Genomic DNA, 24,784 nt, shown 5'->3' with positions numbered 1-24,784 from the left:
CTCACACAAAGCACAGCATTGGACCGAATTTGAAGTCCTTCACTTGGCCTGAGGCACATCCATCCCAAACCATTCAGCAGATGGGTCTCGGCTGAACTTGGAATTGTACCTCGAAACTATAATGATACTGACTTTTGCACGGTCTTTGTACCATTTCATATGTTGGATAGGCCATTCCCACCATGTTAAAAGGATAAAAAAGCAAGATGTCCTTGACAAATAGAATCAGATCTGAGAGTGAAAGATTCAAGAGAATCAAACTCGAAAGGATAGCGTGAGAAATCTGAACTAAATTGCTGCAACTTACATGACCACAATATAAAATCGGCCTAATTTTAGATAACACTCAAGGATAAATGCAATCCAAAATACACAACAGAGCGAGAAATTACTAAGTCAGCCATCTACATATGGTCCGCCCTCCCGTCATCGTCAGAGATCCCATCCCCAGCATGCCTGCAACAAAATTCAAAAAGAAATCCAAGAATTAGCGCAAAGAGATTTTGGTCTCAGGCTTGACTGTTCGATGAGAAACACAAAAACTAGTAAAACTACCAAGAACTATTGATACCAAAATACCTCATTATAGTCCTGCAAACACCCAACATAATTCCTTTTCATCATCCAAGGAAAAACAAAGTACTAGATGCCTTTTCAGGTACAAGTCGATATATATTTGTGGAATATACAATTTTGCTTGCCCGAGGAGGTTCCAATAGGGTACTACCATATTAGAGAAATTAAAGTCTCTAAAGTTGTTTGACCAAAAAAAAAAATGTTTTTAAAGTCGTAATAGTAACAGGGTAACAAATTATGGTTGGTCTAGGGTACGTTTGGTTGGATTTTTGGGAAAAGCTTTTGGGAAAATGCAAAGGACTTTAAGTTAAAGGGGTTTTCCAAAATGCAAATTGTGTTTGCTAAATTGTAATTTGAAAGTCTATCATGAAGTATCTTTGAGTAAAATAGTGTTTGGAGAGATTATATTTACAAATGACTTTTGTAATTAAAAAAAAGAGAGAAAAATTGTCAAAAGAAAAATAAAAAAGTTGGCCAGCAAGGGCTAATGGCCTCAGGCAGCCCTCAGAGACAATCAGTGAGGGCTGCCTAGGGTCAGGCAACCTCTAGCAACTCTTCACAAAGGTCACGTGACCTCTGGCGACACAGATCTGGTCGCAGCGAGGTTGCACAACCTTCTGACGATAGATCTGGTCACAACGAGGTCACGCAACCTCGTCGTGACCAGTGACCTAGCCTGAGGTCGCGTGACCTCCAGCAACAGATTTGGTTGCAGCGAGATCACGTGACCTCCGGCAACCCAAAGCTAGGTTGCGTCAACGTGACTCGCCGGCGGTTGCCACAATTTATCAGGGTTGCGCGACTGGCCGGTGACGGTCGCTGGGGTAGCCACAACCTCGCTGGCCTCTCTCTAGCCCGTCGCAAACCAGCCACACGCAACCACACCACTGGAAAAAAAAGAAGAACAATAATCTGTGGGGGTTTCTGGAAATGCTGAAAGCCCAAGGCAGCCTAGGACCTATCTTGGGCTTTCAGCCTTTCAAAGGCTAACATTCTCTCAATGTGGGTTTCAAAAATTTTAAGAAATACTCAATATTTGGTCAAATGAACTTTGGACACTCAAAGTCCCTTCCCAAAGCACATCCCAAACAGACCCTAAGACTCCTGATGGTCACATGTGAACTTACATGCCTTTTGCATTGAACAAAAAGACATCCAAAATTAAATGAAGGGAATGCATTTCACAAGCCACACTATAGGCCTGATTATAGTTCAAATATTCATCTTTTGATTTTACAGCTAGCAAGTAGAAGTTATTGTCTCCGCAAGCTAGTAACATTTGGTGCTAGAGAAAATAACTAGGCTCATAAACTTCAATTTTTGTGTTAAACTACATCGATAAAACATGTAAAATGGCTGAGGATGCACAGCAGGCTAGCCTCTCCTGTCCCACTAGTCCCAACCCATTGTTAGAGCTAGAGTTTCCAATGACAAGCAAACATTCAGCTAAAATCTTTTCGGACTAAGCAAACTAATAAAACAAAACATTGGCAGACCTGGTGCTTTCTAGCTAGCCCAGAAAGGTTAACCATCAAAGTAAAACTCATTTATTCTTGTACTTACAAGTACCTTTCAGGTTAGCTTAAAAGACTGTCCCACTTTAAAATGGTTTTTATAATGAAAGGAGACCAAATCTCCTGATGAACTGTCACACACTTACACATTGCTGAGGAGTGAATCCAAATGATGCCAGATATAGGGACCCCCCCAAACAAAAAAAAAAAATAGAGAGACACACGCACACAAGCACACACAAGCATGCATGGACATGAAAGTAACACCATTGGTGATGCAACATGGAAGTCGAGATCATGTGTCCAATGTTGTGTAGTTTTTCCCATGAAATGTATGTGATATCTGCTGAAATTAATTGCTAAGCCAAAAAACTGAAGTTCCTCCCTTTACTAATGATCTAAACTGTTCCAGGAGCTCAGAGCTGAAACCTGCCTCCATCACACAATGGAACTCTCTATATCAAATTTCACCTCTACATGGCATTTGTCTCAACTCAACCCAGGCTCTCCTTTTGTCTCTTGGCATTTTTTTTTTTTTTCATATGATAAGCAAAACCATCAAGCATTCAAAATAGACCTGCTGGACATGCAACAAAACAACCCGCACCCCTTGGCGCGTATGAACAACCCAGCAGCTACTCCATTCAAGACTGTGAATTCTAATAGCATGTGCCCATAAAGAATATGAAAGTAGGGCTGCTGAATGTCAAACAAACCATAAAATGACTCTGAGATTTTGCAAACTAATTATTCCTAGATTGAAAGCAAGGAAAAGAGACAAAAATTCTTGCTCAGATCACATCACACACACAGAGTGAGTTGGGCAGTTTTCTTCCTTTCTCTTTTGGCCCATGTTCAAGATGTATGACTAGGCACATCAGACAAACATATGAGAATCTAGTGAAGTCAGTCCCACCATCTATTTCAATGAAAACTGACCATCCACTAAGAATCTAAAGTAAAAGATCATATCTAAAATGAATACAAAGTTAAGTGTTGGGTTTTGAGAACAAACCGCCAAGAAGAAGTCAGATTCCTAGCTTTCCTGTCCAGCTGAAGATTTTCTAGAGCAGCTGATGTTCGGACAATATCATCAGGGAGCTCGTCATTGTCATATCTCCAATTGTACTCATCTTTTCTATAACTAGATGTTGAGGAGCCAGCTCTCCTACCTATTTGGCAAAGGTATATCAATAAGCAAATCCAAATGACAAATGAAACTGCAAAGTAGATATAAATGGATGGAAAGTTTCATTACCAGATCCCTGGGCAGGCGGAGCAGACCTAAAATGAATATTCAGAAAGTCATAATAGCACTAAGAAATAGAGAAACACTGACAACCAATGAAATGGACAAAGCATAAGCACGAGACTTTATGATCACCTTCCCAATGGGGGTAAGCCCCCTGCAATAGATGATGAAGGTCTACGCACATCCCGAGACTCTAATGATACGGAATCAGCTTCTGTAGTCATTCTCCTTCCCCCGCCCCTTGGTTTGGTTAAACTCTATCAAAGATGAGTCAAGTTTCATATGAAACAACAAACAGAATCCCACAAAACTTCTGCTGTTAAAACAACCTAAGGCACATTGTACGGTAAATGGTAAAATGTTCTATATACGACTTGCTCATGGGTTCAAAGCTGTGAGCGAAAAGAATAAAATCAGGAAAAGATCAGACACCAAACCTCGTATTTTAAAAATCCTTCAAGTACATCCAACAGCAAAGGACCACTATCTCCATTTCGGTTAATATCATATCCATTCTTGCTGCTAAACTCCTTCAACTCAGCTTTCCAAAAATCCTTTTGCTGCAAGGGTAATTCATAAAAACTCAATTGAATTCAGCAGTCCTCTAGAAGAACAGAACATAGAAAGGTACTTGCAATAAGATCAGAGGAAAACTGCAGCTGGAATTACTTGATTACCAAATTACACTCAGGCAGATAAACTTTTAATGTGTGGTTTAGTTGCGCCCAGTCCAAGTATTCAGAAATCAATGCTGTTAACAGCCTCCCTGCATAATAAAATGAGGGCAGTTGAATAAGGTCACCACATTAACAAGCACATGCTGCTTACATTGAACAAACCTGAGGGGCAAAATAAGATATCTGCAGAGTCTATATCAATATCCATCAGCCGATAGCTGGGCGATTATCAGAAAATGAAAGTATATCACTATGGTCCATACTGAAGGACCAGAAAATAACCTGAAGGAGAAGCATGAAGTTGTTTTGCTCGTTCATTGCAGCTACCTAACAAAGCAGGAGGTAAACCTTCCTTCTCCACAACTTGATCCTCCTCTTCAATTGCTTCAAATACACTTGCCCGCAGTTCCGCCTAGCATTCAAATAAATAGTCAAGGGAACACATAAAGCACATTCAATAGCCTAAAACACGCCAATCCTGAGTGCAACTTAGCAAGAAAAATAGAATGGTGAAAGAAATAACAGCAGCACTGAGAAGCACATATAGAATGTAAATGGCATGAAAGAAGATGAAGATCCACAAGTTGGAAAGAAGATCAATACTCATGGACAATCGATGTATCCACATTCTGCTCAGTTACTTGAATTCCTGAATTACTATAGGAAAGCACATAATTCATTAAAAAACATTTCAACTAAAAGTTGTGTTCTAAATAGTAACTTATTCAACAGCCCAATAAATGCATTTGCCAAGTCATTGCACTCATTTATCTTTTCAAACTTAACAGCCACCCTCCACAGCAAATTCACTTCAGCTCAAAAGATGCGATCCTTTCCTTTTCACCCATTCCAAAGCAGGGGCAACAGATATTGTGATGTAGCGACTAAATAATTACAATAAACAAGACAAGAAGCCAGCAGCTTACAACGAACCCAAAAATTGTGATGACGTAGCTGAGTAATTAATTAAACTCTCCAGGGCCAAATAAAGGGAGGAAAAAAAAAAGGCCTTTAGTCAACTGCCATCCAGTTCCCGATGTTTCCTACGCGACTTCCGCCAGAATTTGCACGGACGGGACCAAATTTCCGGTGCTAAAACCACAAGCATCCGCCTCTCTCTACATGAGGAAGCACGAGATACATTTGCAACAGGAGGAGCAACATCCAATACGACGAAATCATAGCGAAGCAATCGAATCTGTACTTCTCCGATGCCAGTGCACGAATTGATCAAAACCCAAAAATACAAAAGCTGCCCAATTATTTAATTTTTTTTTTGGGGGGGGGAGCTAGGTAAACCCGTTCGAATACGACAACACCAGATCCGAAGCAACGCCGCCCGCGCATCCCCCGAGCAAAAAGAACAAGGCTCGAATTCCCCCCCGCAATTCCGATCGCACGCCGCCCAAATTCTCAAAAGAGGAGATTAGAGAAGCGAAGGCACGCGGGAAGGAAGAGAGAAGTGGGTGAAGGGAGGGAAGGAGACATTACCCGGATCTTCGCGAGGACGCCCTTCTTCTCGAGAGAGCGAGTGACTAGGGTTTTGAGGTCCATCATCTCCCTCGTGTAGTCGTCCATCTCTCTCTCTCTCGCTCGAGCTTTTGCTCTGCGATCGATCACTGTGGCAGCGTGCGGGACTGACGCTTCGCTCCGCTCGTCCGCTCGTCCGCTCGGAAGCTCTCTCTCTCTCTCTCTCTCCTGACTCCTGAGCCCGATTTCAGAGAGAGAGAGTGAGTGAGAGGGGGAGAGAGAGAGAGGTGTGCCGGTGAGGAGGTGAAATTGGTGGGGGTGCGGGAGAGGTTGTTTTGTTTTGTTGTTGGGGTGGGATCCACCGGAAGATGAGCTCGCATCTGTGTCGTCCACTTCATCAGAGCGACAAAATACACTTGCCTGGACCGGACCGGATCGGGCTGGACAGAGCAGACAAATTGCAGCCTCGGGGAATTGGGGTTCATCGGTTTTAGCCATGATCAATTGCGGCTGAGGTGGCTCGATCTGAGATCTAAGGTTGATGACCTCCTTTGGAGTATCAATTATAACTGGACAAGATCTTGATGAATCGACTTTTTGCTCCAGCAATCTATGTGCTTGGCAATGAGATCACAATGTCAGCTCACATTTTAAGATTGTGAATCTTAACTATGATCAATTGTAGCTAAGGTGGCTCGATTGGAGATTGAGGTTGGTGACCTCACTCATAATTGGCGCTCACTTGTAATGGGTGAATCAACTCTCTATTTTAGTCGTAATTGGCACCCATCACAAGTGATGAAATAGAGAGTTGATTCACTCTTGTGGTAGTGATAGACTAGAGGAAGAAGGAGGAGGGAGGGAAAAAAAAAAAAAAAATAATAAAAATTCTAAATAATAAAGTATTATTAAAAAATTTAATGTCAGTGTTAGCCGAACGGCATTCACATCAGTCCGATTGGCCAAAATTAACGAGATAAATTGAATTGACACATATAAAAGGTTTATTCGAATTTTTTTTTGGTGATCATATTCTATTCCTATTCTACACTCACGCAGACATCACAGGCTCTCTACCTCTTGCGGGCGTGGGAGTCGCAACCCACGCCGAAACTTACGCGTCCTTAACCCCATCCTCCCGAGAAGGTGGGGATTTGAACCTCACATCCCCCTTCCATGTTGGAAGGGTGGCTGCTGAGGCGAACCCCAGTGGTTTATTACCGAATTGACAAAAACATATTTAGTACATCACAACGATAATATATTTACAACTTTTTTGGTAACTTTTCCTATGGAAATCATAACATGCTTAATGTTATAATTTTTTTCTTTTACATATATAATTTTCTAAAACAGTGAATATTATAGAATGTCAAAACTCTATAGGGTGAAAAATATTAGGCATAAATAAATATATGAAACGGAAGTTAAAACTCAAAATGCATTGTCCAAAAAGAAAAAGGAATAGATATTTAATTTGTTTCGGAAATAATAAAGTATTATTATTTTTCAAGGAAAGACCAGGATGAAGCAAATCGAGAGTTAGGTCACTTATAAAAAAAGGTCCACCCTGCCGAACAACCCCGAGAAATCAAAATGGGATTTCACCTCCCTGAGATCACAATCGAGAAATGATTTTTTTATATTCTGTTTCAAGGAATAATTTTTGAATTTTGGTAACTACCTAGAATTTTTATTTTTGAAAGAGAAATGTGTTTGATAAAACTTTTAATTTTTTTTGTTTTTTAATACTTTTACTAAATTTTTCTTATTTTTCTTTTTCCTTTTATCTTTTCTTCCTCATTCTTTGTAGTGCTAGACCAAGGTGAAGTTTGGCAAGCTTATTAGAGGCTCACTTGGCCACTGTGAGCCTCAACTTCACAAATTTAGGCAAGGTTGGCCTTGTTAAAATGTGTCTCAAGTTTGAGTCCATCATACGAAACCCGATTTGATTAAAGATTGCAGAAAATTATGGAAATTCCTTCAGCATTGAAGCAACGATTTACAATAGATAAGTCAATTTTGAATGGACACAAGTTTGTTGAAGCATATTCTATATAAGAATTGGAGTCTCTGTTGTTAAACTGAAAAGTCCAACATGAACTTTGTGTTGGACTTGGAGTTCATCAGCATGGATAAAAGAGAGAATAGAAAAGGGAATTAATTCTTACTTCCAGTCGATCCACGAAAAGCAAAATGGGAAACTAGAGAAGTTGACTCCCAGTTGGATTCGATCAAGAATCTTCACTAGATATATGGGCTCTTCTATTGGCTTGCGGGTATTAAGATGAGCTTTTGTTGATCGAAGTGCCGCTTTTCTTTGAGTGACGTGGTTCCCTTGTTTGTGAGAGACTTCCATAGGCGCTGGGTGCTTGGCAATGGGTCTTCATGTCTCTTGTGCATCAAAGCTTATTCGCGATTTACATTTATGAAAGATTACTATTTGTAGCTGTGAAATCTTATGGTAAGATTTTGAATTTCTTCATTGAGATTGAAAGACTATTTTGTAAGGAATTTCAAGACTAAACACTGCGTGCATTATTATGTGCAATTGAGGCTTGAGAAACACTAAGTATGTTTGAATGGTTAGAGTGTGTAATCTTCATTATATCGCTTGATCTATAATGAATTAGTCATTACTCTCCTCGTAGACGTAAGTCTCTATAACTGAACTACACAAATTTCATATCCAATATATTTTCTTCTTCTATCTATATTGTTGTTCGATCATTCGCTTTCCACAACAAGCCTTGCCCTAACTTGGCAACACTTAGCCTCATGTTGGCTAGTGAGGCCTAGCCTTGCGTCAACTAGCGAGGCCAAGCCTTGTTGCTAGCTTGGCAAGGCTTGCCTGGTTATTGGCAAGCTTGCTGGACCTTGCCCAATGGGTCATTGGCCATCGTTGGTGGTGGCAGTAGCGGTAGGAGCCAGCAGTGACCACAATTCACACATATATCCTAGCAATTTTCTCCTCACATTTGAGCTCCAGTGTTAGTTTGCTCTCCCTTAAGTCATGTATCCTTTTGCATCAACTTATCTCATGTTGCATGACCAATGCCTAACTTCATTATTGGTCTCTTTTTCTAGACCAAACCATGAAGTTTGCCATTGAGCCCACATCACTACGCTACAATGCCCACCTAGTCGAAAACCGCATTGGTCACCAGATTCATTCCTTAAGATATTCATCAAACACTAATATATATTAGGAGTGAGTCATCAATCAATCATTGGCTATGATACCATTTATTGGAAGTGCGTAACAGAAGTCCGATACTTTCACATGGAGAGATCACCAAGAGAAAGTCGAAACTTGAGTCCATCAACATATTTAACCTACCTACTTGAGTAGTGGAGGTATTGGATTTTTATTGCGCACTCCTAGCAGACTCCATGTCAGCCTTGCCACTGCCGGAGTCTCTACACGTGGGCAGACCTGATTAAAGCCAGGTAGTCAGCTCATCATGGCAACTTCCCGACATGACCATCTAGCGGTCCAAGATATGCATCCCAATCCTATCGGAGGACTATTCCTCCAGAGAATGGTGCCTCCACGGGTCCAAATGACGGAGGGTAAGAGAAGCAGGCTATTGATGGTGCTGCCCATTTTCAACCAAGGGGAGCCCTCGAACGTGCGATTCTTGACAGGGAGTTTTGGATGGGGCACCGAGGGAGTGCAGAGCGAAATTGAAGAAGTGAGTTTTACACGTGGATGGAAGGTCACTGAGGTGTACCAACCTCATCTCCACCCAAATCTTATTCGCTCAAAGATGTTTCCAAATTCGGAGGATGGGAAGTGTTAAAACTCAGGTACAAACTCACTTCAGCATATGCCTTGTTTACCTTCTTTCGCAAGATCTTTGCATGACAACCATAATAGAGTCGTCCGACATCCTTATATATCCTTATTTCTTGTGTCATTAGAAAGGTCTCTTGGAGGACTACTCAGACCAATTGTTCGAGGTGTTTTGAGAGAGTTGCGGCATCACTTCCAACTAGATGTACCCGAGCACTTGGTTAGATCATGGGATGCTAGAAAATGAAAGCCTACACATGAACCTTATCTTAGCATTAATAGATGATGAAAGGGATAGTGGAACTTACAAAAAGAATAATACCCGGATCCCTGAAGTGCAAAAATTGACACAAAAGGACACTTAAGTGTCAAACGTTACAAAAGTGATATTTAAGTGCCAAAATCAGAGCAAAATAGGTAATTTAAGTGTCAATTCGGCTAAAATGCTGACATGGCAATTTTCCGGCGAAATAAGTGTAAAATAAGGTCGTTTTACACGCTGACGTGGCCAGATAATGCAAAAATGACGTCGTTTTAGTGTTGAAGTGGTAAAAAATAATATAAAAATAATTAAATAAAATTTAAGACTAAATTTATTTAAAACATTTAAAAATAAAAATACAAATATTAACAAAATTAAATAAAAAATGGAGGGGGGCGCGAGGGTTGAGCTCGCGCGCCGCCGCCGTGAGGGAAGGGTTGACGATGGAGGGGGAGAGGCCCGGTGACCCCGGCCGATTAGTAGTGAGCCGGTGAGCCTCGCCCTTGCCGGGCGAGGGCGGGGGCGAGGGTTGGTGACCCTCGCCGGGTCAAAGCCAAGGGCCACCGCCCAATGAGGCGACCCTAGCGAGCGGCAGCCCTTGGCTTGGCCGGGCGATGGCCGTCGACGCTCGCCGATCTAGGGGAGGGTCGTGACCCTTGCCTAGATATGGGCGATGGCACACAAGCCCTCACCGCCGGTCAACTAGGGTCGCTAGCCCCTAGCTAGGGCTCGGCGGCCCTGGACGACCCTCCCCCACCTTTCGGTGGCGAGAGAGGTAGCGGTGGTAGCGACGAGGGCTAAGCCCTCGGCCACCCGGCTGCTTTCCTCCTTCTCCTCCTCCTCCACCTTTTTTTTAATTATTATTATATTTTTAAATTAAATTAAATTAAATTTTTATATTAAATTTCAAATTATAGAAAAACAACATTGTTTTTGTGTGCGTTTTGCTCCAGCGAGCCTCGTAAGCGAGAAAATTACTAATAAAGAAAAAGCCACGTAGAATTTTTGACAAAATTCGCCAGATGTGGCACTCAAATGTCCCATTTTTCATAAAAAAAAAAAAAAGTGGCACTTTCGTAAGTTTTAACACTTAAAGTGTCATTTTGTGTCAACTTTTGGCTCTTGCAACGTTCTTTTGTCCGAAAAGAAGGTACAAATTCTGATGTTGTCATACGATGAGTCCTCTAGCGATTCAGCTAGTGGCAGAATCTCCAGGTGATATTGCCTGATGGAGTCAAGTTTAGAGAATCTGTAAATGTGGGGTGTGTTTCAGTTGTTTTTTTGAGCCAAAAGTGGCAGAGTCGGTCTTGAGGGTGTGCTTATATTGATTCGAATGTAGGATGATAGCCAGTAATTTATGAATGTATAGTAAGTTGATCTCACGATATTGATGTTCTTGTACTTTGTTTACCATGACTGCTGGTCTTCTTCCGGAGCTTGAGTCTACATTCATCATTTCACGCTCTTTGAAAAAATCAGAAAACTAAAAAGCAGTTTTCTTCGTTCCAATTTAATAGTTGAAATATTTAAATATTAAATCACCTATTCATTTAACAATATAAGCTTTAAGAATAATTGATAATGGTACCACTAGAAAATCTACTTTGAGAGTAGTTTGAATTTCGACGCAGCTAATATGCAATGATGCAGTTTATAAAAATTGTGATTATTCTTATCTAATTTTCACATAGAGGAAAGACTAGAGGTTCTAGAATTATCCATTTGATTTCCAATTTGTTAAAGCATTAGTAGCAATTTTGTCGTGAATTTGAGAAAAAGTTCAACCATCTATCTTCTATCACTAGAAATGCAGGATTCATCCGTGGGATTTCAGCTCTCAAGAAATTACCCTCATAAATTTCGAAAACGAATGTTAGTAGTTGGTTAGGATTCTAATTTTGATAAAGTCAAGGACTATGCAGCATGTATTTGCAGATTGTATTGACTTTGATTCATGAATTTAAATACATGTTATCACTCGATCCATATTGCAAATCCGGTGACAACTCCAACTTCAACTTTTATAAAAATATATTTCCATGAAAAAGCCATGTATGTATGTAAAATATATTATGACCATACATGACTAGAGAGGCTCAAATTTGTAATTTGCGACAATCATGGTGATTGGCTAACGACCGAGAATCTCTTACTTCTTAAATATAAACAAGATAATTGTCAAGTGTTCCACAAATTACTACTTACCTTCACTTTTACAATAATTAAAATTATATATAAAAAGTAAATCGAAGATTTTACGTGTTATTTCATTCAATAATTTATTTTTTTCACTATTAGCTTCGCACGCGATTTGCGTACTCTTTTTCTAGTTTTTCTTAACCAACTAATTAATTGGCTTGCAACCAAGACGTCGCCGTTTTTCTTCAAACTTTTTTTTTCCATTTTTTTTCTTCCGTCCACTCCCCTTACTATTCATCGTCTTCAAGCCCATGATGGTTTGGCCAAAGCTCCTCTGATGCTTGTCCGTTGCAACCCAATGTTGCCTGGACCTCTAGTTTTGTGTTGCCACCATCGTCAACCATTGCTCGACTTATGCCAGCCACCATAATCGTTCGGCAGCTCACAATGAAAAGCGTTATTGTTGCAAAAACTTAGGAAACATTGACATTTTTCGAAAGCTTTTATGTCGTGTCGAACACTTCGACACGTGTCTAATGCTCAATCAACTGGCTGGTTAACTCTTCCAACACTCTCCGACAAGCAAATTTGGAATTTCGATATGCGAGTTCAAAATTCTGACACACAGAGGGTCAATTTTAAAAAATTTCAATCAAAGATGGGTAAAAATATATATATATATATATATATATATATAAATTAATAAAAATAATAAATGGGGAAATAAGAAAAACTTAGTTTTCTTTTCTCTTTGACTCTTACTTCCTATGAAGCATAATTCACATCTCAAATTTGTTCATTTTCTCTTTTCTTTTGACACGATATGAAGCATGAGTCCAAAATGTGGACTGCTTGTTTTTTTCTCCAAGTTTTATGGATTTGGAGTTGAATTTTTTAAATTGAAACAATCAATAATATTAACAAATGGTGAATTAATATTTTGAATGTAAGTTCGTTGTAAGCTCCTTATTTATTATTTATTTATTTGTTAACAAATAGTGTATTGCGTGGTGTCCTATCAAGTGCGTGTCATGTGTCAATGTTACTTAGGCGAACACAAGCACTCATTCAAGTGAATTAATTTTGCAATCTCTATGATTTCTTTAACATCTGTATTAAACTACACTTTTCACCATTGATCAAAGTCGCAACACCTAGATACATTCAGTTTGTTAACAATTTAACATATGTCTTTCACTTAATACTTTCAGGATTCTCTTGTTAATGTCCCAAACACATATATCACAATTCAAACTCTTAAATATATACATCTAACGTCTCTGCGACAAGTTTCGTCACTGTCTTACCTTAAAGCTTATAGGCCATTATGCTTGATTCCTTTCATTATTACTAAAACACCTTGAATGACTTTCAGAACTTCACATTCTAAAGTATACTAGCACCTAATTGAATCCAAAGCAGTCAAGGGAATTAAGTTCTTCTTCAACTCTAGAACATGCCCCACTTGAGTCAATGTTCTCACGATACCATTATGCATTCTAATTCTAATATTGCTAATGCCTGTAACCTCACATTCAACATTGTTTCTCAATTGCACTTTAACATTATCCAAACATTGATAATTACTAAATTAGTTTCTATTTGGTGTAGCATGAAACAAACAACCAAAATCCATAATCCATCCATCAAGCAATGAATAATCGGTGACAGAGAAAATAAAATCAGCACTATCCGAATTACCATTAGCAATAGTTGCAACATTATCTATAGACTCAATTTTCCTTACTCTTCTCGCTTTCAACTTAAGGAAATTCATTCTAAAATACCTCCTATTGCCACGGCTTCGATGGATAGCATCATCAGTCCTAGACTGATTATTACGTCCATTTATATATTGTTCTTACTAACACATGTACTAGTTCTTCCTTTATTTTATCTACTAAAGCATCATATACAAGTTCACTAGACTCTCTTTTACAAATGTCCACACTCAAAATTAGATCTCCAACCACCAAACATCAAGCTTTGACCCAGAGGAATTACTTACAATAGTATTCCGACTATTAGGTAATCAAAGAACGTACTGTATCTTTAAAGTTAATCTCAACTGAACTCAATTGACTCAAATTATATGATTTGTAACCAACGCACCTTTGCTCATCTTCAAGTTAAATAGGCATCTTATCAATTAGACCTTGTCGATCATAGAAGGATTCTCGTGCAAATCCGGCAGGGCTTTCATGAGACCCGTAGTATTGTTCTTTTTCACGATGTTAAATGTGACATTATGAGCCAATGTTAGCCGAATAACACCCAAAGCTCGTTTATCTCGCAATTCCCAATAAGCTTGCTTCATCATCTTTGGTTTCTCCCTAGACAAGGGTAAGTGTAGTTTTATCTAATAGAGATAATTCTCAATTTGAATCTTTTAGAAATCAAAATTATTCCCAATAAATATGTTGATTCCCACCTTTTCCTGTTGCCATCAATTCAATTCAATTCAACTCAACCAAGCTTAGCTCTAATACCAATCATTACCAAAGCAAGCAATCGAATAATAAAATAAACAGAAAATAAAATAAATCAATCATTAAATTTATGTAGTTTGATCGTAGTGACCTATGTTTACAGGAAGATTAGTAACAAATTATATTAAGATCAAACGGTACAATGAATATTACAACCACACTCAAGTCATTCACAAATATTCTTATGGTTTCTCAACTTCCAATTACACCCAATAATACATCCAGTGTTTAGTCTTATAATTTCTCATAAAATAATCTCTCAATTTTATGAAAGAATTAAACGCAATTTTTTACCGCAAGATTTTCTCAGCTTGAACGCAAACGTTGTGAAATTTCTAAAGAATTTAATTGTCTTGCACAGGTTTGACCTTATGACAAAAGAATTCTTCAGGTTGAGCACAATTTCGACAAAAACTAACGAGAGGACTCTGCACTCTTTGCATGCCAGGCACTTGTAGCGCTTCAAGGCTACGTGAAGGGGAAAAAAAAAAGGATGTTGCTAGCCTGACCGCCCTCTATAGAATGACAGTAGGATGGTCAAAGGCCAACCACAAAATGTTTTGAAGGAAACCAATAAGAGTGCGCATGGTAATGCTTCTTGGCCGGGAAATGGTGTCTTTTTAGAAATAGTTATTTTCTATTTTACTCCGAAGAACAATTTCGAGTAAAATAAGGTGTTTGGTAACTATAAAAAATTTAAATTCTTAAAATAAAAAAAAATAGAAATGCTTTTGATACGATTTTTTTATTTTATTTATTTATTTTTTTTTATTATTGCTCACGATTGCCAACCGCCGATCGCTACCACCCATCGTCGTTGCCCACCACCAGTTGCCGCCAGCCATAGCTGTAGGACCACTGACCGCCAACTGTTACCGCCGACTACGGTCGCATGATCGCGCCCACGGCCCACCAGCCACCGCCAATTGTTGGCGGTCGGCCAGGAGGTGACGATCGGTGGGTTGTGGGTGACGATCCGGCGGCGGCGGTCGATGGCAATGTTCGGTGGCCGGAGGCGACTGAAGGCGGGCAACGGCGACGGGTGGTGATGGTCGGCGATCAGGTGGCGGCTGCAACGGCGGCCGTCGGTTAGTGGCAGTCATCGGTGGTTGGGGGTGGCCGATGGGTTGTGGGTGGCGACAACAACGATCAGATTGCGACAGCGACAATGGTCGTCGCCGGTGGGGTGACGGTTGACAACGGTGACCATGGTCAAGCGGGAGGTGGCCGGCGGTGGCGAGCGACCACATAAGGCCGTAGCAAGCAAGAAAAACAAAAGAAAAAAAGAAAAGAAAAAATTAGCTTATTTCTAGAAATTGTTCCCGAGAACAAGAAGCTACTTTTTTTTTTGTTTCTTGTTTCTGTTTCAAATCTATTCCTGAAATTTTTTTTTTTTGTTTCTTGTTTCTATTTCAAATCCATTCTCGGGAACAAAAGTTTTAGCAAACGGATTTCTGTTCTTTTTTTTTTTTTTTCGGGGAACAAAAGTATAGAGATTGGGAGAAACAGAAATATTACCATGCAGGCCTTAAACCTACTTTCAATTTTGACTTAGAGGTGTTTTTTTATTTATTTTTATTTCTATGTTTCCTTATTACAAGCTCAAACTAGGAGACAAAAATATCATTAGAGGACCCATATAACTAATTTTCTTGAAGACCAAGAAAGAAAAATTAAATTTGATATCAAGATATAGATAATTACAAGCAGAAAATATTATCACTTACTAAAAAAGATCATTAATTTCATCATATAAATCTATTAAATTTAAAAGATGAAACAACACTTAATATTTTGGCTTTGCAACTAATAACGAAATCATTGTGCAATAAAATGGCTTCTTATTCATTTCGCTCAAATTAAATTACTCTAGAAAGGGCTCTCCGATTACCTAAAATTAAGATCAATAATATCGATTATGCATAAAACAAATGACATAAAGACAAAAATTAAGATAAGAATAATGAATTAGTAGAGAAAAAGATTATTCCACTGATCCAAGTCTTGTAGATGAAGATTAACATGGACCTAAAACATTACAAAATCAACTTTAGGATCACATAATCAAAGCTAAAGTTAAAAAAAATATATATATATTCTTGATCAATTTTCTTTGATTGGAGAATAATATACACTATTTTAAAAATTGCAATTGAGTTCTCCATATATTTCTTATTATTTGAATAGTATCATTCTGATTTTTTTCTTTAAATAGGATAAGAAAATAATTTTTTATATGAAAATGCATTATCATATAATGAAAACAAAAAACCTGTTAACCAAGTCTCCCACTTTGGAGATGAAAAATGCTTGGCTGACGTTTGACCGTCTTTTTCCTTGGTTGATGGTACCGTGAGCCAAGCGTTTTCCAAAAAAAAAAAAAACCTGACTCATTAGAGTGAGCATCTTTTGCCGACTTTAAGTAAGAGTTTATTTCCTTCTTTGTCAGACGCGTGCTAATCCCAGTCAAGATGCAAGTCAGAGTCAACGTTCTAATTTTCCTATTCAAAGTTAACGTTGGACTTTTCTGTTTTGCTGATTTCTTTGCCCACTTCAATTCGGAAATCAATTTCCATATATTTCAAACAAAGTCCAAAACTTGCTAGAAGTGCATATGAGAAAAAAAATCAAACTCGAGACATATTTTAACATTTACAATTTCTGAATTCTAAGTTGTCATCCCTTAGGTATTGACAACCTGAAGATACTCATTGGTGTTTTTGCTAACATGAAGGGATTTTCCTCAAAGCAAAAACTTAGAAAACACACGCAATTGTAAAGCGATCTCTGGCTTGGTATTGCAACGACTATTATGATGTAAAGGGTTAATTTTCAATGTTGCATGCTGCATGGCCACTTTATTCTGAAGTGTTGCGTTTTGGGTCATCCCCGCAGAAACAGAATACACTGAACTTTTATCCATTTGCAGGCGATGCGCGTTGCCTTTGGTTGGTCTTTGATAAACATTCTCGTTAAACTCTGACACGGTTGCTTTGGACGCGTCGTTCACGGCAGTCTACAAAGACAAGTTCAAATCAGACCTGGTCTCCAGTCTGGTGTCATTCTCTTCGGGCCTTTTCAGGTCCGCAAGTTGGATCTCTGCGTTGACGAGGTCTCGAGGACATAAGTGGCCGGCCCCGTTAAAGAAACGGAGAGAGAACAGAGAAGGGGCAATATTGATCAGAGTAAAGAGGAAACCAATGGACAATGCTCTGACTTTAAGCTTTTCTCATGCAGGTCCTGTTGGAAGCGGCTCGACACGTTACGACGTGTTTTTGAGCTTTCCAAGTGGCTCCAACGCTGCTCGTGAGTCCTTCAGCGGTTGCCTCCATGCCAGCCTCACCGCTGCCGGAGTCTCTGTATGCGGACCTGATGAAAGCCAGGTGGCCGGCTCATCATCACAACTTCCCGACTTGGCCTGGCGGTCCAAGATTTCCATGCCAATCCTCTCGGAAGACTACTCGTCCAGCGAACGGTGCCTCCGTGGGCTCGTCCAGATGATGGAGGGTAAGAAAAGCGGACAACAAATGGTCTTTCATATTTTCAACAGAGTGAAGCCTCGGATGTGCGATACCTGAGAGGGAGTTTTGGGAAGTCTTTCCACTCGCGTGAAGCAGACGACATCGAGGGAGTGCGAAGAGCACTTAAAGAAGTGAGCATGTTACATGGATGGAAGGTCACTGATGGGTACCAACCTCATCTCCACTCAAATCTTGTCTACTTTCTTTCCCCAATGATGTTTGAGAAGTATTATTTGGTTGGCCAGAATGAAAATCGAAGCATATCTTTTCTTCGCTCTCGGACCTATATTTTGGTAATCGGAAGTCGCAATGGTTAGCCTCCGTTCAATTAATTTCTTTCCACAATTTTGTTTCTCTATCCTTTTTCATCATGTTTGGCAGAGAAGATTGAGAGGGGAGAGGGTTTCAAAGGGGCTCTCTCGTTTAAATAAAAATGAAAGAGAGCAAGAGAAAAAAGAAAATAAATGATCAAGATAAACTGGGTGTAGTCGACTTCATGCATAGTTGAAATTCCTCCAAATACATTCGATTATGGAGGGATTTAAAGGGATTATATAATAGTCACAATGCGTTATTTTCATTTATATCTCTAACTAGCATCCAAACAACATTAAAAGTTAATTCCTTCGTTCCTTTATTTTCTTTTCTCTTAAAACCATTTGTATCTTTTCTTTTCCTTTCTAATCTCCTCTATCAAGTACAATATTAATTCATACTTCTTATTCAAATTAATGAAAGTGTCCATCCATTCTTTTCTTCAGTGGCTGTTTCACTTTTTTGTCTTCATTTCATCTCATTCCATGGTGATCTTGTACCCAAATTTGCCACCTTTTTCACGGATTGTGGTCTGATAGGCGTGAAGAAGAACTAGTTAAGACAGTGGTCCAGACTGTTCTGAGATGCTTACAGCCAGAATTACCAAAAAGTCCCCAAATTGCCCGGTACAACGTATTCTTGATCTTTAGAGGCGCCGATACTCGCCAGGGCTTCACCTATCAACTCTACACAAACCTTGTGGATGCCGGAGTTTCTGTTTTCAAAGACGACACCAACCTTCCAATTGGTGAGGAGTTTGGGTCACAGCTTCTTAGTGCAATCACACGGTCTACAATCTACATTACAGTCCTCTCTCAAAGTTACAGTTCGAGCAAGTGGTGTCTTCACGAGCTCGCAAAAATAATGGAGTGCAAGGAAAGCATGGGACACATGGTCTTGCCCATTTTCTACAAAGTAGATCCCTCCGACGTGCAATGCCTAAAGGGGAATTTGGGGAATTTCAGGGATGCCTACTATTCACGTGAGAAGGGTCTTTGTGGCGGGGATGCCATTATGGAAGGCCTGCGAGTGTTCAAAGATTTCTGCGACATTCAAGGATCGCACCATCATTATACCGGGTACAAGCTCTCTTCAACGTATGCCTCGTTTACTTTCTTTCACAAGATCTCCGCAACAACTGAAATAGAGTCCTCATTGTACATCCTTGAATATCCTTCTTTCTTGTTGTTTGACAGGTCTGATGGAGAACTGACCAAAGTAGTTGTCCAAGGTGTTTTGAGACAGTTGCGGCATCACTTTCAACTTGATGTACCTGAGCACTTGGTCAGAATCGATGATCATGGGCATGCAGATTGGATTATGAGATGCTGAAGATTCAACGCCTACGCAAGAATGCTTGTCTTAGCAGTAAGTTAATGGTGGAAGGACAGTGAAACTAGGATTCCTAAGAGAAGATACAAATTCAGATGTTCTCATTCGATGAGTCCTTTGGTGGTTCAGCTGGTCGGAAAATCTTCGGGTGACATTGCCTGATGGGGTCAAGTTTAGAGGGGCGTTTCCGAGTTGTATTGTCAAGCCACAAGTTGGAGAGTCGGTCTCTTAGAGAGGTTGCTCGTATTGATTCGAATGTATGAAGATCGACAACATCCAGTAGTACAAAAGTTTTTGCTAATCAATTTAGTGTATGATAAGTTGATGTGCCCATATTGATATTCCTGTGTTTTGTTTCCTATTGACTGCAGTCTTCTTGCACAGATTAACTCTACATGCACGTTCTTAGGAAAACATCTCCTTATTTCTATTTGTTCGAATTTTGGAAGCAGCTATCTGCGTTGATGCAGTTTAGGGAAATTGTGATTTTGGCTTATCTCAGATTCACAGTCAGGGAAGACCGGAGACTCTAGAATTATCCATCTCTCTCTTCTTCTTTTTTTCCTTTTTTTAATAACAATTTTGTTGGGAACCTGATAAAAGTTCGATCATACTCATTTGCGGAATTTCAGCTTCCAAGAATTTCCCCTCTGAAATATAGAAGACAGATATTAGGAGAAGGGTAGCTTTCTAATTTTGATAAAGGTAAGGACTATGCGACGAGTATTTCCTAATTACGTTGACTAGGTAAATGATAGTATAATCCCATGCATATATTTAAAATACACTACGACCATACATTACTATAGATGGACATAATTTTGATTTACGATAATTACACATCTTTACTACTATAGTTATTAAAATTATATTTAAAAAGTTAAATCAAGGTCTTTACATATTATTTGGTTCAATAATTTGTTTCTCCACTATTTAAGCATAATTATCCAAGTTAAAGATACTTCTAAACTAAGTAGCTTATTCCGCACCTTTTCCATTAAATTGACAGAGACACCTAAGTTAAACCGATCCCTTTTTCAAAACTGTAATTTTATTCCGTGAAGGGCAAACACAAACACAGTCTCATCGGTCCCCCTTACTTAAGGGGATCCAACTTGTGCTGAAGCTCATTGAAGACAAAAGCACTAAAAACTGACGAAAGTAATATGGTGAGACAAATTCTAAATCGACTAAAAGCCCCTTTTCTAATGATTTCCAGAAATTGAGGTGGTAAAAAAGGGTAAAAATAAAATTCTATACGAGTATGTTGAGGGAAAGGAGACTTAACCAATAGAGGAATGGATCATACAGAATGCTAATGAATCTAAACACCTAAAGCGCGATACCCAGACTTTATTGCCTAGATAGATTTAATCTATTTCTAATAATTTGTTCTTGACAATTAGCACCACATTTGATGATGGTGATCATTTTCCAAATCCAAGATACTCCATCAGATCATTCTTTCTAAAGTCATTTCGAAATTTCGCATTTCTCTCTAGACCAAATGCAATCTGTCATTTGTGTATTGCTCATGAATTTGGCAATATAGAGATGACTAATCGAGATTAGCCTAGAAGAGAAAAAGGAGGAGAGAGTAACAGTTTGGAAATATATGAATTGTTTATGGGCATTTTAGTCAAATCAATTTTTTTTTAGTTGAATGTCAAATCAATTTAAAGGGCTGTGATGGGTGGAATTAGCTCCACTCATTTTTAATCCGATAAAAATCTTCTTAGAAGGAGTTAAAATCTTGAGGTATTTCTCTCTTTCATTTAATAATTTAATATTTGGTTTAATTTTTTAAATGTCGATTTCTTGTTTTGCTGGTGAAGATATGAAAGGATTTGGACAGCCCTTCCCCGTCTTTCAAGGGATAATTTTAGACCTCAGTAATGACTTACATTTCGTCATTATCTCTATTTAAAATGTCACGTACTAAATACTGAACAAGGAGTTGAGTATAAGCAACCGTCACTCAGCTCCCGGTGTTTCTTATGCGTCTTTCCCCAGAAGCATTTAAGGGACAATTTCCAGGGCTAAAATCACAAGCATCAATCCTCCTCACGAGGAAGCGCGAGAAAGATTTGCAACAAAAGGAGCCCCCAATCCAATAAAATGACATCGTAGGGAAGCTATGGAATCTGTACTTCACCGAAGATGCACGAACTGATCAAACCCAAAAAGAAAATGTGTTCTTTTTTTGGTGGGGCTAGGTAAAGCTGCTTGACTACGACAATACCAGATCCAAAGCAACGTCGCCCACGCATCCACCGAGCTAAGAACAAGCTCGAATGCCACACATTTCCGATCGCACGCCCAAATTCTCAAGGGATATTAGAGTGTCAGCGATAATATGATTCCTATGCAAGTATTCGAAATCAAAGAATCTTAAATCTTCATGATCTATTCATGATATGAGAGATGAAAATATACATTTTCTTTTTGGTAAAGAGATGAAAATATACATTTATTTATAACAAAAATCTTAAAAAGAATAAACAAATAAAGAAATCTAATTTTTCTCTTTTAACCCACTTTTATCGTAACATATTTCATTTAATACAACCTTTCGTTGTGTTGGGTGAAGAAGAGACCATACTCTATTTATATGGGCCATTAATAGATACCTTCCAACAAAGCATGATCTATCTCCATAAAAGTCACGTCTCTTCACAAAAACTATAACTTCTCATAAGAATTACACATTTTCATAAGAATTGCATCTCTTCGTAGAAATTGCAACTTCTCATAATAATTGCACATTTTCATCTTTACAAGAGTTTTAACCTTTCATAGCAGATATGCTTTTAGCGCTTAACTAGTCATTAAATCATTAATTAATAATATCATGTCAATTCTTCTTACATAGAGAAGTGGACACACGGAAAGAAGAGAGGTGGGTGAGGGAAACTTACCCGGATCTTCACCAGAACACCTTTCTTCTCAAGAGTGCGAGTGGCTTGGGTTTTGAGGTCCATCATCTCTCTTGTAGTCGTCCATCTTCTCCCTTTTGTTCGCTCGAGCTTGCTTTGTGATTACTGGAGAGTGTGCGGACTGATGCTGTGCCGGTGAGAAGGTGAATTGGTGGAGGTAATAACGTGGTGCGCAGTTATTTTATTGTAGGGGCTTGCTCCACCGGAAGATGAGTTCGCGTCTGAGTCGTCCACTTGATCAGGTGTGAAGATACTTGCATGGACCGGACTGCGCCAATACCATCGCGGCTCCGATTTGAATTTGAGGTCGCAGATCTTAACGGTAATTAATTGCAACTGGGGAGCCTCGGTTTGAGACTGGGGTTAGTGACCTCACTTGTAGTACCAATTACAAGTGAATAGGCTCCGGACGAATTGACTCCCCATTTCACCAATTTACGTGCCGGTATATGGATCGTGCTTAGTAATAAGATCACCACGTCAGCTCACATCTAAGGACGTGTATCTTAGTTGTGATCAATTGCAGCCGAGTTGGCTCAATTTGAAAATGAGTTTTGTGATCTTAGTTCTGGTACCAATTACGAGTACTGTGCGGGCGAATCAACTTTCCGCTTCCTCAGCTAATGTGTTGAGAAAATGCATGCATGGACCGAGGTTAACAATACGATCGCAACGTCAGCTCACTTTTGACGCCGTGTATCTTAGCTGATCAACCGCGACTAAGGTGGTCTGAGGGGCTGATTTTAAGGTCTTGAAATCCCAAATTGCGGTGCCGATTCTCGGGTTTGTTTCCAGGATTTTGCTTTTCTTGGGTTTCGGCAATTAGCCATCATTGACTTTATTTAGTTATTAACAATGCTCGCCAAAATTTATAATTGTTCTTCAATTGTACACTTTGTCTTTTAACTTTGATGTAAAATTTAAGTTTTTAGTTATTTCAAACCCAAGAAAATTATGAAAATAATTCTAAATCTATTGCAATTTTTCCAATTTAGTTATAAACCTCTCTCTCTCTCTCTCTCTCTCCTCTCTCTCTCTCTCTCTCCAATTCAATCTAAAACATTTTCCATTTGTACCAATTTAGTCCATCTGGCCAATTTTTGTAGGCCAATGCTAATGTGGATTATCGTCCAAAGTGCTAAGCATTCGCCAAACGACACGTCAATTTTTTCAATCTTTTTTGTTTATTTTTCTATTATTTATTATTTATTATTTTTTCTCCTTTTTTTTCTCTTTTCTTCTTCCTTTAGAAGATATTAAAAAATTAACACATCATTATTTGGGCCGGCCAAAATTGGCCCCGTGGGCTAGATTAGCACAAATACAAAAGGTTTAAAATTAAAAGAAGGGATTTATAATTGCTTTGGAAATCTGACAAAAAAAAAAATTGCTTTGGAAAAATTGCAATAGCTTTAGGACTATTTTGGTAATTTTTCCCTTCGAACTCATGATTCTTACTAAAAAGTGTGTTTTAACTAGAAAGGTTGTGGAAATAGTGCTACCCAAACTTTTAATATGCTCAAATGGAGGTTCAAATATGATAATATATGCTTTTTTATATGAAAAAAAGAAAAAAGCATTTCAAATTGCATCAACTCTAAGTCATCAAGATAAAAGAACAAAGAGATAATATAGAAAGGTGAATGTTGGGTTCCTTGTCGAACTCGGTTGGGCCAGAGGGGAGGTTCCATTCGAATTGCGATAATGCAGGGGTGGAAGGATGCTTGGATTTGAGGGAAAGTGGACCTAACATAAGACGCTCAAATATAAAGATGGATTTGTGAAATGTACGAGTGTGGATACTAGGTGAAAAAGTTCTTCATTGAAAGAGAGATGGGAGCATGAGCTATTAATATTATCTGGTTGGTTTACAACTCATTGGTTTTAAGCTATTGAATGAAAGTGGATTTAATTGAATAAATCGATGAGTTCAAACTTGAATTCTCACTTGCAAATAAAAGCATTGCGCTTCCGTGGAGGGCTTAACAGTTTTATTAGAATGAACATTTTATTAACTATGGACCCGAGCCCGAGCATCAAGGATTTGCCCGCCTAGGTGTCAAGGTCTAGAACTCAGCATTGGGAATTCGAGCAATTTCTTATGAATCCAGGCTTTGGGGGAAAAGTGTTTAAAAAGTCATAAACCTTTTGCATTTGTGTCAATTTAATCCTAAACCTTTTTTTTTGTGCCAATTAAGTCCTAAACATTTTTATGTTGTGCTAATTTAGTCATTTCTAGCTTATTTTAGCTGGAATTTGTTGACTAGACGTCTAACATGATTGACGTGGACAACTTTTAATAATATTTTATTTTATTTTTTGAATATTTTATTTTTTTTTCCTTCTTGTCCTTCTTCCTCCAGCCGGTCGTCGAATCTCGACGACCGGCCAAAGGCAATGGTCGGCGAGGTCAAGGTCGACCTCGCCGGGCACTCGCTAATGGTCGTGAGGCCACCCTTGAGGCCTGGGCGGCAAGGCTTGCCCTCACCGGGCGGGCGAGGGTTG

At 39.0% G+C, this 24,784-nt stretch overlaps 2 protein-coding genes across 3 annotated transcripts; one reads left to right on the top strand and one right to left on the bottom strand.

Annotated features, from left to right (window-relative positions):
• Positions 1–160: 160 nt before the first annotated feature.
• Positions 161–23,302, bottom strand: LOC104421826 (protein TONNEAU 1a). Of its 2 annotated transcripts, XM_039303094.1 has the most exons (9): positions 23,283–23,302; positions 5,511–5,607; positions 4,302–4,431; positions 4,020–4,108; positions 3,780–3,902; positions 3,475–3,599; positions 3,349–3,374; positions 3,106–3,262; positions 161–456 (listed from the first exon to the last, which is right to left on the bottom strand). In XM_039303094.1, exons 2-9 carry the CDS (start codon positions 5,595–5,597, stop codon positions 405–407), a joined length of 789 nt encoding a protein of 262 aa, XP_039159028.1. In that variant the 5' UTR covers positions 5,598–5,607; positions 23,283–23,302; the 3' UTR covers positions 161–404. The 2 variants fall into 2 exon arrangements, with proteins under 2 accessions (XP_039159028.1, XP_010032245.1); XM_010033943.3 differs by lacking the exon at positions 23,283–23,302 and having other exon boundaries at positions 5,511–5,787.
• LOC104423563 (disease resistance protein RPV1-like) lies at positions 18,489–19,483 on the top strand. The gene is made up of 2 exons (XM_018863734.2): positions 18,489–19,090; positions 19,208–19,483. The coding sequence occupies exons 1-2, from the start codon at positions 18,876–18,878 to the stop codon at positions 19,341–19,343; spliced, it is 351 nt and encodes a 116-aa protein (XP_018719279.2). The 5' UTR covers positions 18,489–18,875; the 3' UTR covers positions 19,344–19,483.
• Positions 23,303–24,784: the final 1,482 nt, after the last annotated feature.

The sequence above is a fragment of the Eucalyptus grandis genome, chromosome 10 (genome assembly GCF_016545825.1).
Source record: "Eucalyptus grandis isolate ANBG69807.140 chromosome 10, ASM1654582v1, whole genome shotgun sequence".
NCBI lineage: Eukaryota > Viridiplantae > Streptophyta > Magnoliopsida > Myrtales > Myrtaceae > Eucalyptus > Eucalyptus grandis.
The sequence above is the reverse complement of the archived record's forward strand: the minus strand, read 5'-3'. Positions and strand labels throughout refer to the sequence as shown.

What these genes read in the sequence shown, in the direction of transcription:
- LOC104421826 (XM_039303094.1), bottom strand. Translation starts at nt 5,597, where the DNA reads ATGGACGACTACACGAGGGAGATGATGGACCTCAAAACCCTAGTCACT. An exon ending in ACTTCATGCTTCTCCTTCAG is followed by an intron (nt 4,109 to 4,301) that starts GTTATTTTCTGG and finishes TTTATTATGCAG; the next exon opens with GGAGGCTGTTAACAGCATTG. An exon ending in GGCTTACCCCCATTGGGAAG is followed by an intron (nt 3,375 to 3,474) that starts GTGATCATAAAG and finishes TATTCATTTTAG; the next exon opens with GTCTGCTCCGCCTGCCCAGG.
- LOC104423563 (XM_018863734.2), top strand. Translation starts at nt 18,876, where the DNA reads ATGGAGTGCAAGGAAAGCATGGGACACATGGTCTTGCCCATTTTCTAC. An exon ending in TCGCACCATCATTATACCGG is followed by an intron (nt 19,091 to 19,207) that starts GTACAAGCTCTC and finishes GTTGTTTGACAG; the next exon opens with GTCTGATGGAGAACTGACCA.